Source organism: Malaya genurostris, chromosome 3 (genome assembly GCF_030247185.1).
Source record: "Malaya genurostris strain Urasoe2022 chromosome 3, Malgen_1.1, whole genome shotgun sequence".
Taxonomy (NCBI): Eukaryota; Metazoa; Arthropoda; class Insecta; order Diptera; family Culicidae; genus Malaya; species Malaya genurostris.
In genome coordinates this window covers 191,136,620-191,158,107 of record NC_080572.1, presented here as the reverse complement: position 1 = coordinate 191,158,107, position 21,488 = coordinate 191,136,620, and the positions used below count along the sequence as shown (strand labels likewise).

Here is a 21,488-nt window from a genome sequence, read left to right as displayed (position 1 = left end):
CAGGTGAATTTGTCTGACTTCGGCTACACCGATTTTCGAATTCCGGCTCCAGTATCGAATCGTTTCTCAAAGCTCAATCGTTTTCTCAAATAAAGCCAAATCGAATTTCAGAAAAAAATTCAAATTAAAATAAACTTATATTCCCACACAAAATTAATTAATTTTATTCAATGCTGACTTCCGATTCTGGAATTACAGGAGGATGAATTTTTAAAATTCAAACCGATATAGAAGATGATAATCCCGAAAAGCTTGAAAGTTGGACTCAAAACTATTGCAATTTATTCGTCATATGGCCATACGAATCGGTTTGGTTTATGCTGGTTCCTGAATACCGGCTCTGGAAGTACCTTAAATTACCGTAAATTCTAAAGTGGAACTCACTTCGACATATCATGAAAAGTTTAATCGATTGTAACCTTTTTAGATAGAGTAATGAGTGATTAAAATGTCAAATTGCAGCTTAAAACGACGGTCATTAAAATAATGTCATGAAAACCGAAGAATATTCATGAAAAAAACACATGCGGATTGATTAAAAAAGGTATCATCTCACTGATAGGTGGATTAAGCACGTTTTTTCTTCGAAACTTGGAACTTTACCGACAAAATACAAATTACAAATTCAGTATTTAATGTATCGATAATTACAACTTCCTCACACCTTTCAGGAAATTTACAGGTACCCTGCCTTTCTCATATAGAAAGGCTAAACTAACACTGTGAAAATCGACTTTTGACCCTAGGCCCGGAGCGCCGATTGTCATGTACCATTCGACTAAGCTCGACGAACTAAGCAAATGTTTGTGTGTGTATGTATGTATGTTTGTGTGTATGTGACAAATAATGTCAAATGAATCGTCTTATGGTCCCATAGCTCGCTATTGAATTTCATCTTTATCCGACTACCGGTTCCTGAATTACTAGGCAATATTTGAAAAACTATGAGAACATGCGCGTTCAATTCTCTCGGAAATTTCTTACCTGATTTTTACAAACTAAAATCCAAATGAAAGGTGTTGAAATTTTTTAGAAAGTCTCCGGAAAGTTGATCCCAATCCGACTTTTATTTCCGTTATTACAGTGCGACAAGTGAAAAAACGAGGTGTAAATTTTTATGAAATTACTATGGTAAATTCATGTTTTTGGCAGACCTTGTTAATTAGTGGATACTTTGGGACTACTAGTCCCCGTTTTCCGCTTCTGAACTCACCGGTAATAGCGAAGAAAAGCTCAAAAAACGGAACTCAGTTCGATTTCTCAGCAACGGTTAAATCTATTTTCTCAAATCTTTATTCAAGTTTAAGCTCTGAGTGTCTTAAAATATACTATGCAATTTAATCCAGATCCGATTTCCGGTTCCAAAATTATAGAGCGATGAGTATCAAAACTTTCAAACTGTCATACAAAATGATGCAAGTACGTGCTGGTACGGAAAAAGAAAACCCCACCGCCTAGCACACAGCGTGCTTTGTTCATAACTTGACATAACTGTTTACAAATTGAAAAGAGGATGGTAGTTTATACCAAAGAAAGGTTTTGATTTTCTTCAAATCGGAAAAAATCTTGTCAGAATCTTCTAGTGATGTTTTTGAAAATATAAGTAATATGAAAAAGGCATCCTTACACCAGTAGGTGGATTTAGAAAGTTTTTTTTGAAAATTCAACGAATCAATCTAATTTTTTTACTTCATCATAATTTGAGTACTGGTCAGCCATACTGCATCGAATAGTACAAATAGTAATCGGATGGAGCAATGTCTGGGCTATGCGGCAGGTGAAGTAGAACTCCCATTTGAGCGTTTCTAAGTATGTTTTTACCCAGTGTTGGTGATGGCCGAAAATTTGACAGAAGCTTCTATATTGCTATCTATATTGTATACAACATTTTCAATCCGGTAGAAGATGCTACAAGAACTCGAGTCTCTCAACGCATGAATCGTAAGAGAATTTTGCTACATTTACAGTCTGATAATGATCGTTGCTGTGTGGAATTTTCCAAGAGAGAATCGCAAGTTGACAATTATCGCAGAAAATCGAATCGATGGTTCAACTTGATGATTCTCATACTAGGTTGGAATATTTCAAAACCCTTGTGACGAGCATACACAGACATTTTCATAGACACAACTTATACAAAGGTTATATGCACATAGTTAGAATAAGCGGCAATAATAAAATGATTCTATCGCAATTATCAACTGCCTGTATAGAATCGGATCGCGACACGAGAATAAGCGACCGTTTGTTGCTTCAGAGAGGATCCCCACAGCAGCGTGCTAACCTTTGATTCTCAGAAATGTCATCGAGAGAAATTCACTCTCGCTTTGGTGTCGATTTTATATTAAATGAGTCATGCCGGGTGTTTGTTGTTGCGATGATATCCGTCTCTCTTTGATGGCACTGATTCAATCGTGTGAAGAGTTGCCAGTGAGCGTTCTTTGATACGATAAAAGCCATCCTTGTTTTTACCAACTGTGCAACATGTAAACTTTGTATGTATTGTCATATTGCAAAATTACTTTGTCGAATCTATCGGTGTGTTTTTTTTTTAAATCATTTTTCTTGCCATGCTCGGCTCAAAAGCATCAATTGTGGCCGGTAGACCTCACCCTTCTTCATAATAGTTCATAATACATTACACCCAACTGGTTCCACCATATACAGAGCAGAACTCTCAGGCGATGATTATTTTGAACGGCCGTCGATGATGATGCATGGCCGAGGTATTCATTCGTTTCCCGATGTTTTGGATTATCGCAATGGACCCACTTTTAATTGCCAGCAACAAGTCGATGCAAAAAACCTTTTATTTTTTGAGCTGTTAAAGCAGTTATTCACACGTGAAGAAACGGCGTTAAACGTCTCTTGGTTTCAATTTGTACAGTACCCAATTGTCTACCTTTCGAATCATTCCTATTGATTTTAAATGTTGGTAAATAGCTGACTGAGTAACTTCGTGTGTTGTTTGCGACGGGTCTTGATGGAGAAATTCCTCCAATTCTTCATCTTCAAACTTTGGTGGAGCTCCGGCACGTTCTTAGAATTTCAAACCAGGATTGTCACTTCTAAACCGTGCAAATCACCTCCGACACGTTCGCTCAGATGAAGCATGCTCACCATACAATTCCACCAAAATACAACAAAAACACTTTATTCGTCACAAAATTTGACATTTTTAATGTAAACCCAGTTATTGTTGTTTACGCTTCAGTTAAATGGTACATGGTCAGGTCAAATTTTATTTGAATTTCTCGTTATTGTTTAAACAATATTTTAAAATGAAACTTTTTGCAGATAAAAATACAATATATAAAACTTCACACAAAATAATTTTCTTTGTATTTTTTAAATATGGCGGCTCTGAAAACAGTTGTTCAAACTCGTTTGATTTGCTGGTGGTTGTCATCATTTCTTGGAAATCAATCATTGGAATTGTAAAATGCCGTTTAGATTATGTTGGTATGCCCTATATTTTTGGAATACGAGTGACACCCAGTTGAAAAAAACGTGGTTTCGAGAAAAAGCCGAACCAAGTTTTTATTCGCGACTAATCGTGCCTGGGCGCGCATCGTCCCCCCTTTTTTCCACCATCTTTTCGGTCTCGTGTACCCTCGAGACTAATTCTATATCATTTCAAAGAGTGTTTTCTAGCAATTTGGGAGGAAGCAGGCCTTAATACAAATTTTTATTAATGGATTATTGGATCTGTTTGTTCCAGCTCGCCTTACCATTCATTGCTTCATCGTCGGTTTTGTTGTTGTCAAAAGTATTGTTAAGGGGTGTTTCCGTTTTCTTTCCGTTTTTATTGTTGTTCGCAGTCTTGTGTCGTTGCTAGTTACTGTTGCAGTTGCTAATTGATTTGATGATGAAACGTGAATATTGGGTTCACTAGTTCCCATTGCTAAACGGTTTTTCTTGTCGTTAGTTGAAGGTATCTTTTTCACAGTTTCAGTGCCGGATGAATGTTTAGAAAACTGGCATGTAATTTGCTGATTTTCGTAGATTACCAGCGATTTACAAGGATGTCTTCCGCCCTGTCCAAAAATCACCTTACACTTGTATGCCATTACGGATACGGGGGGAAACATCCGCCACGTTTCCCTGGAAGTATTTGGTATTGGAAAGTATTTTTCTGTACTGTGTCATATATTTTTTTCAAAGATATATTTATTAAGGCATAATCCATCAAGGTTTACGATGCCAAGGGCTTATCTATGTGGGTCCTCAGGAAACACTTTTGAGTCTTCGATCCGGCGGGTTGCCCTCATCGATGGGAGTGGTTCTTCGTGGCGGTGGTGTTGAAATCTGACGTGGAAACGTTTCAAAAGTTACCGCATCCTTCTGTGGGTCCGCGGGAAACACCCCCAGGCTACGAAGGCCCGGCGAGTGGCCCGCATGTTGGTCATCGAATGGAGCGGCTCTTCGTTGGTGATGATGGTGGTGTTGCCGAGGAGAATGAAAGAAACACAGAGAAGTAAATGTTGTGGAAAACGGAATACATATTTTCTCGAATGTGATACTTACACTTTTATTGCACCGGCTACCACGTATACAGGGTTTTTGTATTTAACGTTATCATACTCGACACAGTGCATCTCGTTGTTAACCGAAGCGAATGCAATTGCATCTCGTTCACGTCTAAACATGATATACACTTAGCTACAAGCCTTGTTGAATTGAATCGTTTACGTCTAGATGCATTCGTTCTTTTAGCAAGATTTCAAATTTGTTTGCTGCTGGTCTAACTTTCCAGTACTTGAAATCAATAGAAATTGAATTTAGTCGCGAAGGTCACGTTTCAGGCTTTGGTTGATAGTATTTGCTCATTTCGAATATACTATTGTTTACTACACTGTATTGTCTTTATTTTTGTCGTGAATACGACTCGTTACGGGGCGCCATTCAAAATTTACTCTTTAAAAGAATGTATTAAATAACCACAACTAACTCAAAATATAGTTTTCAGAAATGTTTGGTTTCAACTAGAATTAAAGCTAAACTCATGACGCTTGTTTGTCTTTCTCGTGCATCCCAGTTGGTAACGCGAAAATGCAATGTCGCTCACTACTCCAAAGCCGTCGTCCTAGGTTTTGAAGTAGTGAGCGACATTGCATTTTCGCGTTACCAACTGAGATGCCACGTTTCATTTATTCAGCCTGTATAGTTGACTTTTAATGTTGGTAAATTAATTATTAAAATACTTTTTGATATTGTTATCCATTGAAATTATTGGGATTCTTCAGGCGAAAAATTTTTGTTTCGATTATAGAGGTTTTAACCTTAAGGTGATCCACCTCTTCGGACCAGAAACCCCTTCTGACCATGTGCGGGGTCGGCAATCGAACCCAGGTGGGCTGCGTGAAAGGCATCGACTTACCCATCACACTATACTATACTATACACTATACTATACACTATACTATACACTATACTATACACTATACTATACACTATACTATACACTATACTATACACTATACTATCCAATTTTTGAAGCTCTTTTCCCCTGTCTAATTAATTTGTATGGCAGAATAAGGGTGATCTTTGAAACTCTGCAAGTAAATAAATGAAACATTGAACAATTCACACAATATATCAACTTATGAGAAGGATTTTAGATATTAGGAAGTTTTGAAGTTTTATTCGTATTCACGTCATTCAGTTATGTCTCTGACATTACCCACCCACTTTTTTATTTCGACTGTAAGTAGTTTTCGACTGTGTTTGATGTGATGCGAACATGAACTGTTGCGAGATTTTTTTTCCCCGCACCATGCGTCAGTTCGATTCCTAGCATCTATCTTAAGAATCAGCAAGTTTTTTTTTCTGCCCGAATATATTCTTTATTTGCGAAGCAAAAAAAAAACATTGACTACTTCTTTCTAATAATGAAATTTCAACTCAAACAATAATATGCCAAATTCGATAAACAGCATCATGCTGACTGATTCTTCATAATAATCTAGTTAAAAAAATAGGTCGCACAGACCGAGACATTTGAAACTGTTACCCTTTATCGTTGATGTTCTCCACGAACAAGAAAACAACAAATACATAATAGCAAAAGTCAAACCAACTTCAACAGACAATAGCTCCCTTAGCTTCGGGGATCAACCGAAAACATAAACCATATTATTATCTTTTCTCCATTACATGCGCATCGCACAAGTTTTTATTCGTTGTACGTTCGCCCGAAGAATTATTGTCCCGGGTCGCAAACGAAAGATAGGGTATGTGATTGCAGAAATATATCTTTGTCTTAAAGTTTTTTGTTTGTTTTCATTGCATTATAACTGTGGATGTGAGCAGCGGAAGTGAAAAGTATGCTGAAATTATCGACATATTGTTGTAACAGCCAAATCGCTAAATGATTCAATAACAATTCGAACTTTTTTGATATTTTTGCCTTTCTCTATAGAAAGGGGATAGAACCGCTGCTTTTGATCGCTGCCCTGGAGAACCCTAGTGTTATGTACCACTCGACTCAGAACGATGAGACCGGATAATGCCTGCATCTTCCAAAGATTATTTTATCCGCTCATTTTTCTCGGAGGTGAATAAATCATTATTAACTTGCTTAGGCTTGATTTAAAATTACTGTTGGGTTGTGGATCAATTACGTAGAACAAAAGGCTGTGCAGGTTCCGAAAATATATCGGTATAAGTGACGTAACCGACAAACGCAGTTTTTGTTCACTCCGCTCAATTTTATCGCTAATGACTGAAACGATTTTCAGTTTAGCGTAGGCTCGTTTGAAAATTACTATTGATTCATTGAACATGTGTAGAATTCAAATGACTGACATTACCGGTTTTGGAATTACAATGGTATAAGTTACGTAACTAGAGAAATGCTCATTTTTCTATCCGTGAAAATTTCTCGTAGATAGCTAAGCCGACTTCAACAAGCTAAGAATCATTTGAAAGATACTATTGGCTCATTGATCCATTCCGGTTCCAGTTGGTATGATGGTACAAATGACGTAATCGACAAAACATACTTTTTTCACTCCGATCAATTTTCTCAGACATAGATGAATTGATTTTAACAGTTTTAGGGCCGTTTTGGAGCTTCTATTGAATTATAAATCAAGTTCGAACATCACACGACTGTAACTTCCGGTTCTGGATACACAGTCGTAGAAGTGACATAATTGACAAGCCGCACTTGTTTCTATACGTTCAATTTTCTCGGAGATGGATGAGCTGATTTCAACAATCAATGAGCAAGTTCAAATGACTGACACATCTTGTTCCGGAAAATCAAATGGCTGCCACTTCTTGTTCCGGAGATATTATCACATAATTGGCGTAACCGACAAATATCATTTTATTCTACTCGTAAAATTTGTTTTCGGTTATATAGCCCAAACACAAAATAGGCCAACCCCCGAATGATTTCTGCTCAAGTTTTGTTTAAAATAATAGATAATTCGCTGAAACTAATAATTGTTGTTGTTTCTTTGCGACCGAGATATGTGGTAAACCGACGCTTAGGGTAACAGAGATATTTTGGCCACTTCATATATTTCGGCCCACCTCAAAAACTTTATCGGTTTTCTCGGATTTTATCGATGTTAAGTAACCCATGTTGCATTAATTTGAAGCTTATCACATTAAATTACCTATTGCGGAAGAGTTTTTCAAATATATTACAATATTTGGTGGATATTTTTACAAAGTGGGCCAAAATAAAATCAATCCTAAAGTGGGCCAAAATGCCTCTGTTACCCTATGTCGTAAATACTTTCAATTATTCATAATTTAATCAGTACTTGCATTCAAAGTAATTTTTGCCGACTTCCGCTGTGGAACGCAGCATAGATCAGGCCACCCGTAACAAACAGGTTTTTGCAAAAAAAGATGTTTTTCCGGTTCTTGCAAAACAGATGTCTATAAAAGATTTTTGCATTGCAATATCAGTATGCGGTTTTTGCACTGTTTTAACAGACTTCAGGATCTTTACTCTAGGATGCGTCAATATCGCCCGATATTCTGGTGCAGCATTAGAAAGTAAACAGTTAATAAACTAAGGTCTCTTTTTACGCGGGAAATACGTACCGGGCGACTTCGGTAATCCGCTTGAAAAGCAACCGTTAAACTAAAGAAATTTTGTTTTTGGTGCCAAATATCTTAGAAATGCATGAAACGTCCAGGTCTGGTGTAATCTACAATTTTTTTTAAGAAGAACAACTTAGGGAAAAATTTTGAGCATTCCGAGATTTAAAAATGTTTTTGATACCAAATGTCTTAGAAATGCATGAAGCGTCCAGATCTAGTGTAATCTCTTAAATTTTGTTTAACAAAAGTTGACTCAGGGACTTTTAAAATTTCCGAAATATAACATTTTTAAAGCTGTTTTTATCCACCTAGTGATGTAATGATGCCTTTCTCATATTATCATATATAAACGTGATGTATTCTACAACAAATTTTCTTTGATTCTTGAAAACAAAAAGGATTGTCGATCAACTAGTATAAAAAGTGAATAAGTACTCTGATCGGTTTTACCATATCTGAGAAAACGAAGCGAATCTCACTGTTGCAGGTACTTCGGATACCGGAATCCTGGAACCGGTATAATCAACGTCGGATCGAGAAAAGGGACTGGGAACGATTTTTAAGTCTATGGCTACAATTTTCGGTCGTTAATCGAAAATCGGGAACCAGGAAAGCCGAAATTAATTTGTTTGGCTGTCTACTGACAATGACTACCGATTGGAATAGTTTTGAGACGAGCTTAGAAATTATTTAACGTTTTGGCTTTCTCATATAGAAAGGTTATGCAATTACTTGAAAAACCGACTAGTGAAAATACCATTCGACTCAGTTCATCGAGCTGAGCAATATGTGTGTGTGTGTGTGTGTGTGTGTGTGTGTGTGTGTGTGTGTGTGTGTGTGTGTGTGTGTGTGTGTGTGTGTGTGTGTGTGTGTGTGTGTGTGTGTGTGTGTGTGTGTGTGTGTGTGTGTGTGTGTGTGTGTGTGTGTGTGTGTGTGTGTGTGTGTGTGTGTGTGTGCGTGTGAATTTCATCCGGATCCGACTTCCGGTTCCGGAGTTATAGGGTAAAGTGTGTTCAATATTGTACACCGTCACTTAAACCGGCGAAACAAAAAGCGTAAAAAATTTTCTAAACTGGTCTAAAAACTACACAAATCGATAGTCATTATCAGTAGGCAACTAAACAAACTATTTCCGGCTATCCTGGTTCCCGGTATCCGGTTCCGGAAGTACCGGAAATAGTGGTCATATATACCAAAATGGATCTCACTCAATTTTCTCAGCGATGGTTTGACCAATTTCCACAAACTTAGATTCAAATGAAAGGTTCAATAGTCCCAAATTTCGTCAGGATCTGACCTCCGGTTTCGAAATTATAGGGAAAAATGTGTTAAAAATTGGATACCGTCACTTAAATCGGCGAAACAAAACAGGTATATCTATTTCTAATCTGGCCTAGAAACTTCTCCAATTGGTAGCTATTATCAGTAGACAACCAAATAAACCGACTTTGGCTATCTTGGTTCCAGTTTTCCGACTCCGGAAGCACCGGAAATAGTGGTCATATATTCCAAAATGGATCTCACTCACTTCCTCATCGATGACTTGATCGATTTGCACAAAAAAGGTCTTTCAGCCCCATATTGAAGATTGTTAAAATATTTATACCGCCACGGCGAAGTAAAAAACCTGTTTTAATCCACCTAGTGGTGTAATGATGCATTTCTCATGTATAATATTGTGGTATTCTATTCAAACATTTTTTCTTCGATTTTTGAAAGAAACCAAGAGATTGTTTGTGCATTGTTTGTGCATCACATACCCTATCTTTCGTGGATACACAGTCGTAGAAGTGACATAATTGACAAGCCGCACTTGTTTCTATACGTTCAATTTTCTCGGAGATGGATGAGCTGATTTCAACAATCAATGAGCAAGTTCAAATGACTGACACATCTTGTTCCGGAAAATCAAATGGCTGCCACTTCTTGTTCCGGAGATATTATCACATAATTGGCGTAACCGACAAATATCATTTTATTCTACTCGTAAAATTTGTTTTCGGTTATATAGCCCAAACACAAAATAGGCCAACCCCCGAATGATTTCTGCTCAAGTTTTGTTTAAAATAATAGATAATTCGCTGAAACTAATAATTGTTGTTGTTTCTTTGCGACCGAGATATGTGGTAAACCGACGCTTAGGGTAACAGAGATATTTTGGCCACTTCATATATTTCGGCCCACCTCAAAAACTTTATCGGTTTTCTCGGATTTTATCGATGTTAAGTAACCCATGTTGCATTAATTTGAAGCTTATCACATTAAATTACCTATTGCGGAAGAGTTTTTCAAATATATTACAATATTTGGTGGATATTTTTACAAAGTGGGCCAAAATAAAATCAATCCTAAAGTGGGCCAAAATGCCTCTGTTACCCTATGTCGTAAATACTTTCAATTATTCATAATTTAATCAGTACTTGCATTCAAAGTAATTTTTGCCGACTTCCGCTGTGGAACGCAGCATAGATCAGGCCACCCGTAACAAACAGGTTTTTGCAAAAAAAGATGTTTTTCCGGTTCTTGCAAAACAGATGTCTATAAAAGATTTTTGCATTGCAATATCAGTATGCGGTTTTTGCACTGTTTTAACAGACTTCAGGATCTTTACTCTAGGATGCGTCAATATCGCCCGATATTCTGGTGCAGCATTAGAAAGTAAACAGTTAATAAACTAAGGTCTCTTTTTACGCGGGAAATACGTACCGGGCGACTTCGGTAATCCGCTTGAAAAGCAACCGTTAAACTAAAGAAATTTTGTTTTTGGTGCCAAATATCTTAGAAATGCATGAAACGTCCAGGTCTGGTGTAATCTACAATTTTTTTTAAGAAGAACAACTTAGGGAAAAATTTTGAGCATTCCGAGATTTAAAAATGTTTTTGATACCAAATGTCTTAGAAATGCATGAAGCGTCCAGATCTAGTGTAATCTCTTAAATTTTGTTTAACAAAAGTTGACTCAGGGACTTTTAAAATTTCCGAAATATAACATTTTTAAAGCTGTTTTTATCCACCTAGTGATGTAATGATGCCTTTCTCATATTATCATATATAAACGTGATGTATTCTACAACAAATTTTCTTTGATTCTTGAAAACAAAAAGGATTGTCGATCAACTAGTATAAAAAGTGAATAAGTACTCTGATCGGTTTTACCATATCTGAGAAAACGAAGCGAATCTCACTGTTGCAGGTACTTCGGATACCGGAATCCTGGAACCGGTATAATCAACGTCGGATCGAGAAAAGGGACTGGGAACGATTTTTAAGTCTATGGCTACAATTTTCGGTCGTTAATCGAAAACCGGGAACCAGGAAAGCCGAAATTAATTTGTTTGGCTGTCTACTGACAATGACTACCGATTGGAATAGTTTTGAGACGAGCTTAGAAATTATTTAACGTTTTGGCTTTCTCATATAGAAAGGTTATGCAATTACTTGAAAAACCGACTAGTGAAAATACCATTCGACTCAGTTCATCGAGCTGAGCAATGTGTGTGTGTGTGTGTGTGTGTGTGTGTGTGTGTGTGTGTGTGTGTGTGTGTGTGTGTGTGTGTGTGTGTGTGTGTGTGTGTGTGTGTGTGTGTGTGTGTGTGTGTGTGTGTGTGTGTGTGTGTGTGTGTGTGTGTGTGTGTGTGTGTGTGTGTGTGTGTGTGCGTGTGAATTTCATCCGGATCCGACTTCCGGTTCCGGAGTTATAGGGTAAAGTGTGTTCAATATTGTACACCGTCACTTAAACCGGCGAAACAAAAAGCGTAAAAAATTTTCTAAACTGGTCTAAAAACTACACAAATCGATAGTCATTATCAGTAGGCAACTAAACAAACTATTTCCGGCTATCCTGGTTCCCGGTATCCGGTTCCGGAAGTACCGGAAATAGTGGTCATATATACCAAAATGGATCTCACTCAATTTTCTCAGCGATGGTTTGACCAATTTCCACAAACTTAGATTCAAATGGAAGGTGTTCCGGTCCCATACGGAATTCCTGAATTTCATCCGGATCCTACTTCCGGTTCCGGAGTTATAGGGTAAAGTGTGTTCAATATTGTACACCGTCACTTAAACTGGCGGAACAAAAACCGTAAAAAATGTTATAAACTGGACTCTAAACCGTTATTCTCAATATTAGGGTCAATTGAAAGGTCTTATGGTTCTACCAAAAATTACTGCATATTTTCGGATACAACAAACATTTAAATCGTAATTTAGAGTGCGTACTAGTAGAGTTTGTATGTCATGTTAGTTGGTGGCCGTACGAACCGACTTTGATTATACCGGTTCTCGGGTTCCGGTGCCGGAAGTATATATAATAGTGAACCCACTTCGTTTTCTTAAGGATGGCCTACGCAATCAAAGCACTTTATTTTATTTATTCTGTATGTTATACTAGTTAATGCACAAACAATCTCTTGGTTTCTTTCAAAAATCGAAGAAAAAATGTTTGAATAGAATACCACAATATTATACATGAGAAATGCATCATTACACCACTAGGTGGATTAAAACAGGTTTTTTACTTCGCCGTGGCGGTATAAATATTTTAACAATCTTCAATATGGGGCTGAAAGACCTTTTTTGTGCAAATCGATCAAGTCATCGATGAGGAAGTGAGTGAGATCCATTTTGGAATATATGACCACTATTTCCGGTGCTTCCGGAGTCGGAAAACTGGAACCAAGATAGCCAAAGTCGGTTTATTTGGTTGTCTACTGATAATAGCTACCAATTGGAGAAGTTTCTAGGCCAGATTAGAAATAGATATACCTGTTTTGTTTCGCCGATTTAAGTGACGGTATCCAATTTTTAACACATTTTTCCCTATAATTTCGGAACCGGAGGTCAGATCCTGACGAAATTTGGGACTATTGAACCTTTCATTTGAATCTAAGATTGTTAAAATCGGTCAAGGCCATCTCTGAGTGTGAAAAATTAATTTGTAATTTATAATTTTGCGTAAAATAATCGCACAACTTCGGAAATCCGTAAAAACGCCGAATGAGAAACCGACTTAAGTTTTAATTTAAGCTTCACTTGCAACTAAAATAAGTCTTTAGCTACATGAATTGAAACAATATTTGAAAACCTAATACATTTGAAACATCTGCTTGAAAAAGTTATAATAAATTCTTGAAAGTACAGTTTAAGTGTAATGACTCAGATAAATGGTACTATTCTTCAGATTGTAATGCACTCAAATTTACAACCATATATAACGGAGAAAGAAGTGCGCGTAAAATAGAACACTGATTTTGTATGGGAAAATAAAAAAAGAATAGTTACCATTAACGATTTAATAATTTTTAGTTGGTTTGACGTAAAGTCGCCATAACTAAGTTCAGTTTTTGCAATGACTGAGTGGAACCATATATTGGAGAAGCCAAATGAATGAGAATCTCTCAGAGACAAGACTCGAACCTGCGTTCTTATGCATTTCGTGCATGCGCGTTACCATTTCGCCACTCTAAGCAGTGTGATAGACACGGCTCTAGCACACGACTGGGCTTGGTTATGCTTCTTCTGAATTTAAGTTAGATAAAATCGATTCAATCATATATGAGAAAATGAAGTGAGCTTAATCAATGAATATGACAACTATTTCTGGTATCTCCGAAAGCGAAAACTTGATACCGGTATATTAAAATTCAGTTTATTCAACCATCAACTAATATGCACTACAAATGGAAACAGTTTTAAATTCAATTTAATAAAATTTCTAAATTTTTGAATCTCCGATTTAAATGGTGGGTTTGGAATAAATGACTTAACATCAAAATATCAAAAAACAGCTCGACTTCTTAACTCAAACTAACATGACCTACAATTTGGAACAGTTTTGAGCCAAACTGCGAAGATTTTTACGATTTTTTGTGACGGTTTGATATTTGAAAATCTCATGGCCTTGTAATTTTAGAACTGGAAGTCGGGCTAAAAAATCAACAAATTACATGGTTACTTAAAAAAATTGGTTTGAAATTAACATTTTCATTCTAAGCACCTTAAGAGACCATAATATCTTTCATTCGTATCTGAATTTAGGAAAATCTGAAAAAATTGAGTGACAATATTTTCACTTTTTTGGTACATGTCACACTGTTATTTCGGAACCGGAAGTCAGATACAAACTAAATTCAAGAACTCTGTATGGGACCGTAATACCTTTCATTTTAGTCTATGTTTGTAAAAATTGGTTTAACCATTTCATAAAAAATTGAGTGACAATATTTGTCACATACCCTGGTAGAAGTGATTTGCAAACCAATAACAAATTTTATTTCTAAAAACAAACACTTCAATGGTAGAAATTAACATTATTTAGATTGAAATAAGAGTTAAAATATCATAAATTATAACAAAATCTGCAGGAGAAAATAGCAACGAAATGTATAAATCCGCTATTGTAATACCAAAGCAAAAACAATATTTTTTTAACACACGAATTTTTCAGATATTTGATATTGAAACATTCCGAATAGAATATCATCATAAGCATTGCTCTTATATGATTCTGATGCAGTTTATTCAATAGTGTTTTATTTCAAGATAGAACTATTGCATCAATGAATGTACGATTTCTTGATTACTTAGATGAAATATCAAGATAATATCAAGTATCGCTATGACAGCACAGAAACATCAAGACAAGATATGATAGTAAAATTTGTTAATATTTTTTTGTTTGTTTATTATTTACAACTTCCCTGGTACACACACACAGTCGGTTTTTACGATAATCGCATAGCCTAACTATTTGATAAAGGTAACAAGCAATTAAGAGTGATCCAATATTCATACTGGAATAGTTTGAGAACAGTTGTATTTGTGTACACGGATAAAAATCCATGGCCGGTACCATGATTAAAAATCATGAAATCATGAAACATATCTTCTCATGAAATTCATGTCATGAATGTTTCACGATTTCATGATTTTTAATGATGGTACCGGCAATGGATTTGAAACCGTAACCTTACGACAATTCTTTTCCCACACAAGCCAAAATATTTCTTTGTCGGATTCGATGATTCAATATTTAATAGTTTTTTATTATGTTAAACTTATTATTATTCTAATCGTGAGTTTTCTTTCTTTCAACAGAGCAAACATCGAGAGCGATATCCCGATAACAGATCGATCGTCTGAATCTAAGATACTAGACCACATCCGCACTTCGGCGTCGGCACTCTGGACATCTACGGAAGAAAACTAGAGGAAAACATTTTACCGCGTACCTCGTGCTTCTTCTCCGCCACGTAGTTAACTGCAATGGAAATTGATTAGCTTATCGATATCCGGGCGATATAATTACTTATTAGGAGTTTTTTCTGTGAGTTCAGTGTTCGTGAGTGTAGGGGTGTATGTTCGCGGGTACTTATTCGTCCATATGTATGAAGTGAAAACAAAAATGAAATAAATTTACATAAATGCTATTGAGGTGTAGAGAAGTGTGTTTTTTCGCTGGTTATTTAGTCTAGTGTATTCTAGTATGCAGACAGTGCGCAACCGGAAAAGCTTCCATACCCACCGCAACTCAACCGGCGAAGCGCACTTGTAGCTGTATGTGTCTGTGTGTGTGATCACCCCGCGCCCGTCGCCTTCCCGCCATATCAGTGCATATATGAACGACACATGCGTTAGCCACTGTGAGAACACGAAGAAAATGTCTTTTAACGGACGGGATCTGATGAAGCAACCTCCTCCCGAGTACAACCAGAGCGTACTGACGATGCAGAAATCGGTGACAATCACGGTGACGCCGCAGCGAAGCAATTCGATGGATTTGCTCAACTTTGAGGAAAAACGGCAACTGATTGCGTCCTCGCTGTCGCTGTCGGACATACTGCACGTTAGTCCGGCGGCGGCCCACGTGGCCAAAGAAGTTGCGGCTAGTACGGTAATCGGTAAGTTGGTAGACGTGCGTTGTTGTTGGGAAGTATATTTTTGTTGTGCGCGACGACGGCTGACGACTTCGGCGGGTTATTCTTCGAACGATTCGAAATTGGGTCTAATGTTTTACTAAAAATCGATCTCCAATCTAGAAGTATACTTAGAATCTGTAGGTTAGAGGAGAGTAGGTTGGAGTTCAAAAAACCTGTTTTTATCCACCTAGTGGTGTAATGATGCCTTTCTCATGTATAATATTGTTGTATTCTATTCAAAAAAATTTTCTTCGATTTTTGAAAGAAACCAAGAGATTGTTTGTGCATTAACTAGTACAACATACAGAATAAAACAGTGCATTGATTGCGTAGGTCATCCTTAAGAAAACGAAGTGGGTTCACTATTATATGCACTTCCGGCACCGGAACCCGAGAACCGGTATAATCAAAGTCGGTTCGTACGGCCACCAACTAACATGACACACAAACTCTACTAGTACGCACTCTGAATTACGATTTGAATGTTTGTTGCATCCGAAAATATTTTAATTGACGGTGTACAATATTGAAAACACTTTACCCTATTACTCCGGAACCGGAAGTCGGATCCGGATGAAATTCAGGAATTCTGTATAGGACCGGAAGACCTTTTATTTGAATTTAAGTTTGTGGAAATCGGTCAAACCATCGCTGAGAAAAGTGAGTGAGATCCATTTTGGTATATATGACCACTATTTCCGGTACTTCCGGAACCGGATACCGGGAACCAGGATAGCCGGAATCGGTTTGTTTAGTTGCCTACTGATAATGACTATCGATTTGTGTAGTTTTGAGACCAGTTTAGAAAATTTTTTACGTGTTTTGTTTCGCCGGTTTAAGTGACGGTGTGCAATATTGAACACACTTTACCCTATAATTCCGGAACCGGAAGTCGGATCCGGATGAAATTCAGGAATTCCGTATGGGACCACGAGACCTTTCATTTGAATCCTAGTTTGTCAAAATCGGTTCAGCCATCTCCGAGAAAACCTAGTGAGATTATTTGACACATACACACACACATACATACACACACACACACAGACATTGCTCAGCTCGATGAACTTAGTCGAATGGTATATGACACTTGGCCCTCCGGGCCAATTTTCACTGGTCAGTTTTTCAAGTGATTGCATAACCTTTCTATATGAGAAAGGCAAAACTTTTTTTTTCATGCATTATCTATAAGGAGAATGGAAAGAAATCCATTACGATTTAAAAGTCATGGAAATCATCATTTAATTATCTGAAAAATATTCATGGTCGGTAAATGCGTTACCAGCGTTACGAACGGAAACGACTAAATTCGGAAATTTGGAACACCATCTAATGAAAGCCATAAAAATTACGTTATTTGACCATTTTGTTTAATTTGTTTCAAATTGGGAGTACAAATTAATTCGGTCCGTTTTTTTTTATTAAAAATGCATTTATTTCAAAATATAAAGAATTTAAAAGAGGAATCGAAGTATTGTCCATCGCTTGTAATTACATTTTTCCACCTCTCAGACACTTTTCGAACTCCATCTTGAAAAACGTGCTTAATCCTCCTAGCAGTGAGATGATGCCTTAGTTTAGTTTCAGTTTAGAGTTTACGGTTATTTACGGTACTTCCAGATCCGGTACTCAGGAACCAGCATAACCCAAACCCGTATGGCCAAAAAATAAATATGACGAAATTGCCATAGTTTGTATCTATATATCTTCTATTTCCACTTGAATTTTAAAAACTCGTCACCCTGTAAATCCAGAATCGGAAATCAGAATCGGATAAAATTCAATAATTTTGTATAGCATCATAAATCCTTTAATTAGAATTTTTGTTTTTGAAATTCGATTTTTTGAGAAAACGATTCGATACTGGAACCGGAACTCGAAAATTAGTGTAGCCGAAGTCAGTTAAATTCGCCTGACGATTTGTATAGTTTACATTTGATTCAAAGTGTTCGAAAATCAGTGCAGACTGATTAAAAAGCAAGATGTTTTATAGAATCTTAAGACCTTTCATTTGAATCTTAGATGGTTCTCAGATTTCATTTGAATCTAAGATCGGTTCAACAATCTGTGAGAAAAATGACTATTTCAATTTTGTTTGACATGTCATCCTGTAGCTCAGGAACCAGAAGTCGGATCCAGACGTAATTCAGGAGCTTTGTTTGGAAGCACTTCTCGTATGAATCTGAGTTTGTAGAAAATGGTTCAGTCATCTCCGAGAAAATTGAATGAAATTATTTTCCACACACGCATTTGCTGATCTCGACGAACTGATTCGAATGGTATATGGCTGTTATGTTCTTTCAGCATTCATTACTGTCAATAGTTTAAATCAATATAATTATGCAATTGTTTTTAACTCGAAAATGCTGCCATCTTTGCCATCATCTGATTTACATATATCATATTCGAACGATTATGTTTCCAAAAACGAACCGTGCTAAAATCGGTCTGAGGCAAAACGTCATGAAAAATGATGTTGTCTTTTTGGTACTTAGAAACAATTTTATGTAACAGTATAAAAAATCGTATTTCACGTTTCTCCCAAGCATTGCTTTGTCATACAGCGCTCAAAATTCCTACTACTGGAATAAGGAGAAAAGTCGCTTACACAAAAATATCGATATCTCCGTTAAAAATGGACGGATTTTAACAATCTATGGCTTGTTGGATAGCTATTACCGTGTGGAATCTAAGTCTAAAAACTTATTCTGTTTTCAAGGGCAAATGTGACAGATGTGATGACAAAATGACAAATGTGATGGCAAAAAACTGAAAGTTTTGACATAATTCAAAAAGTAAACATCAGATCTTAAAACCATTAAATAGCGTTCTGGGTAACGAGGAGTTCTTTCAGTTGCGACCAGTTTGATCAAAATCGGTCCAGCCATTTCTGAGATCTCGACCTCTTAGTTGACAACACAAATACAGACACACGCATACACACACGGACATTTACTCGTTTGACTTTTGCGACATGAGGCCGAGCGTTGTCATGCAGGAGTATAACTTTATCATCTTCTCGTGATGCACGGTTCAAACGCATCAATTGTAGTCTATACCGATTGCCCCCTTATAGTATCGTCTGGCTTATAGCTTATAGGACACCTTTTTGGTCATACGAAATGCACAACATGATCTTCGAACCCTGAATATTTGGCTTTGGTGTTGATGTTGAGGTCGATGTCAATGCTTTTGAAACATTTCCATGGATTTTAATCGTACAGAAATTTCTTGTTGAGTCTCTTCTAATGATTCTGCAAGCTCCTCTAGCGTTTGACTCAGATCTTCATCGAGTAATGCCTTCAACTGATTGTCTTCGATTTTTTTTGGTTGTCTAGAGCGAGGCCTGTCTTCAACGCTGAAATGTCCATTCTTGAAACGTCGAAAACCGTACCTACATGATTCATCGCTTGGAGCATTATTTTTGGTTAAATAGTCTACTATTGATTTCCATCCGGATCCACGTCCCGTTTGTTGTAGTTCAAATTTTCAAACCGCCTTTTAGAGCGACGAAGAAAAACCTGTTTTAATAAATCTAGTGGTGTAATGATGCCTTTCTCATGTGACTAGTATTATCCGTAATATTACTGTTGTATTCTCGGCAAAACTGCTCATTGAATAGAAGCAGGGAAGTTTGTTCAAGCACTAGCAAAGCCTAAAAGTCGAATTATTTTCGTGCCAAAATTATAATTATTTTTCAGTTTCTTGCAACAACTGTCTGAGTGACGGTTTGAAATTTTAAACACACTTCTTCCGGTAGTTCCGGACTACCTTTTATTTGGGCTTTTTGTTTGTAAAAATCGGTTGAGTCGTTGCAGATACAAGTTGATTAGTTCCATTTCTGAGTTTTTAACCACTATTTCCGATACATCCGGAGCCGGATTTTGGGGTCCGGTATAGCCGAAGTCGATTCATATGATCAGTTACTTACATACCTGCAAATTGTAATAGTTTTTAGTCCAATTTAGAAGATTTTTTTTCCCTCTTTTGCATCGTCGCACAATACGACGGCTTGAAATTTCAAACACTCATCACCCTGTACATCCGGAAACGGAAGTCAGATTCGGATAAAATTTAGTAACTCTATAAATGACCGTTAGATTTAATTCTAGGTTTGAGAAAATCGGTTAAGCGGTCACGAAGGAAAGTGAGTTTGTTTCATTTTAAAGATTTTGGCCACTATTTCCGTCACTTTCGGATTCTTAGATGGAATATTCGATGTGAATTTGTGTGGCGTTCAACTTACAAGCACCCGGTGGAGGACCACAATTAGGTTAAAGCCGGGAATTAATAAACGATATAAACAAAAAAAAACATAACAGACCTGCAAACTAGAGGAATTAATATACTATTTTTGAAAAATTATATCATCCTCATATCTTTTTCTATGAAGGCAAACTTTTGAATTTGCAGTTTTTTTCACTCATAACCCTGTAATTCCGGAACCGGAAGTCAGATCAATTGAAAAAAATTCATGGGACCTAAACCTATAACCTTTCTGTATGACAAAAACAAAAATGGGAAACAAATCTACTTGGATAAATACTCTTTCAGTCTGTAGATTAAACTATTATACGCTTGAACGAACTTTATTGTTTTTATTGAAGATAATGATATTTGAAGGATATTGCAGTAATCTTCCTAAGAATATAAGTAATATAAAAAAGGCATCAACAAATCAAAGTTCAGTTCGCTTTCACATCTCATCCAAGTCAGTCTATAAAACAAAACTGCTTACGTTCGGGACAGAAGAAACCAAGTACAGTATTGTGTAGTGAACAATAGAACGACCTCGAAATGAGTGAACCAAACGAACAAAAGCTACCGCCGACACGAAAGAATACAATTGTTGTTGACTTCAGGCAGTGCAAAAGTCGACCTTCGATACGAGAACTTGAAGGTTTGTGCTTAAGAAGCAAATGCATCTTGACAATAAACGTGTGCATTTACTCCAATGCAATAAGACAAATAATGTTGTTTACATCTAATTTTATAAAGAGTTGGATGCAATTCAATTCGCAAAAGACAATAATAATGTGCATTATGTGGAGCACGAGAACATTAAATACAACATTCCAGTATATATGGAAGATAGTGCTATAGAAGTGCGTGTGCATGATCTTCCCTCAAGCGTCACCGATTCATATATTCGCAAAACTATGTCCCAATACGGAGAGATTCTCTCTATCAAAAAAGAAAAGTGGAAGAATTTTTTCCCCGGTATTCTAAATGGCGTACGTTTATTACGCATACACTTGAAGAACGCTATACCTTCTTATGTGATTTTCGATCAAAATACAAGAATTCCGTGCAAATCACTTGTTACCTATGACAATCAGATAGCCACATGTCAATATTGCCAAAAAGCTGTTCACTACGGTAAGCCATGTGATAAACTGGACAAGGAGACAACTACACCAAAGGACAACGGTGCTTCCTTTACACCGACCACAAGCAACCCCAGTACACCTGTGACAGCCACCAACAACAATGAAGCATCCCCTTCAA

The 21,488-nt window shown here is 36.8% G+C and overlaps 1 protein-coding gene across 4 annotated transcripts in view; it reads left to right on the top strand.

Annotated features, from left to right (window-relative positions):
- Positions 1–21,488, top strand: part of LOC131438578 (phosphatase and actin regulator 4-like) — a 487,676-nt gene that overhangs the window by 102,167 nt on the left and 364,021 nt on the right. For all 4 annotated transcript variants that reach the window (XM_058608682.1, XM_058608685.1, XM_058608686.1 and 1 more), the window contains exon 2: positions 15,163–15,965. In XM_058608682.1, coding sequence (XP_058464665.1) covers positions 15,683–15,965 — 283 coding nt within the window. In that variant the 5' untranslated portion in view covers positions 15,163–15,682. The remainder of the gene's footprint in view (positions 1–15,162; positions 15,966–21,488) is intronic.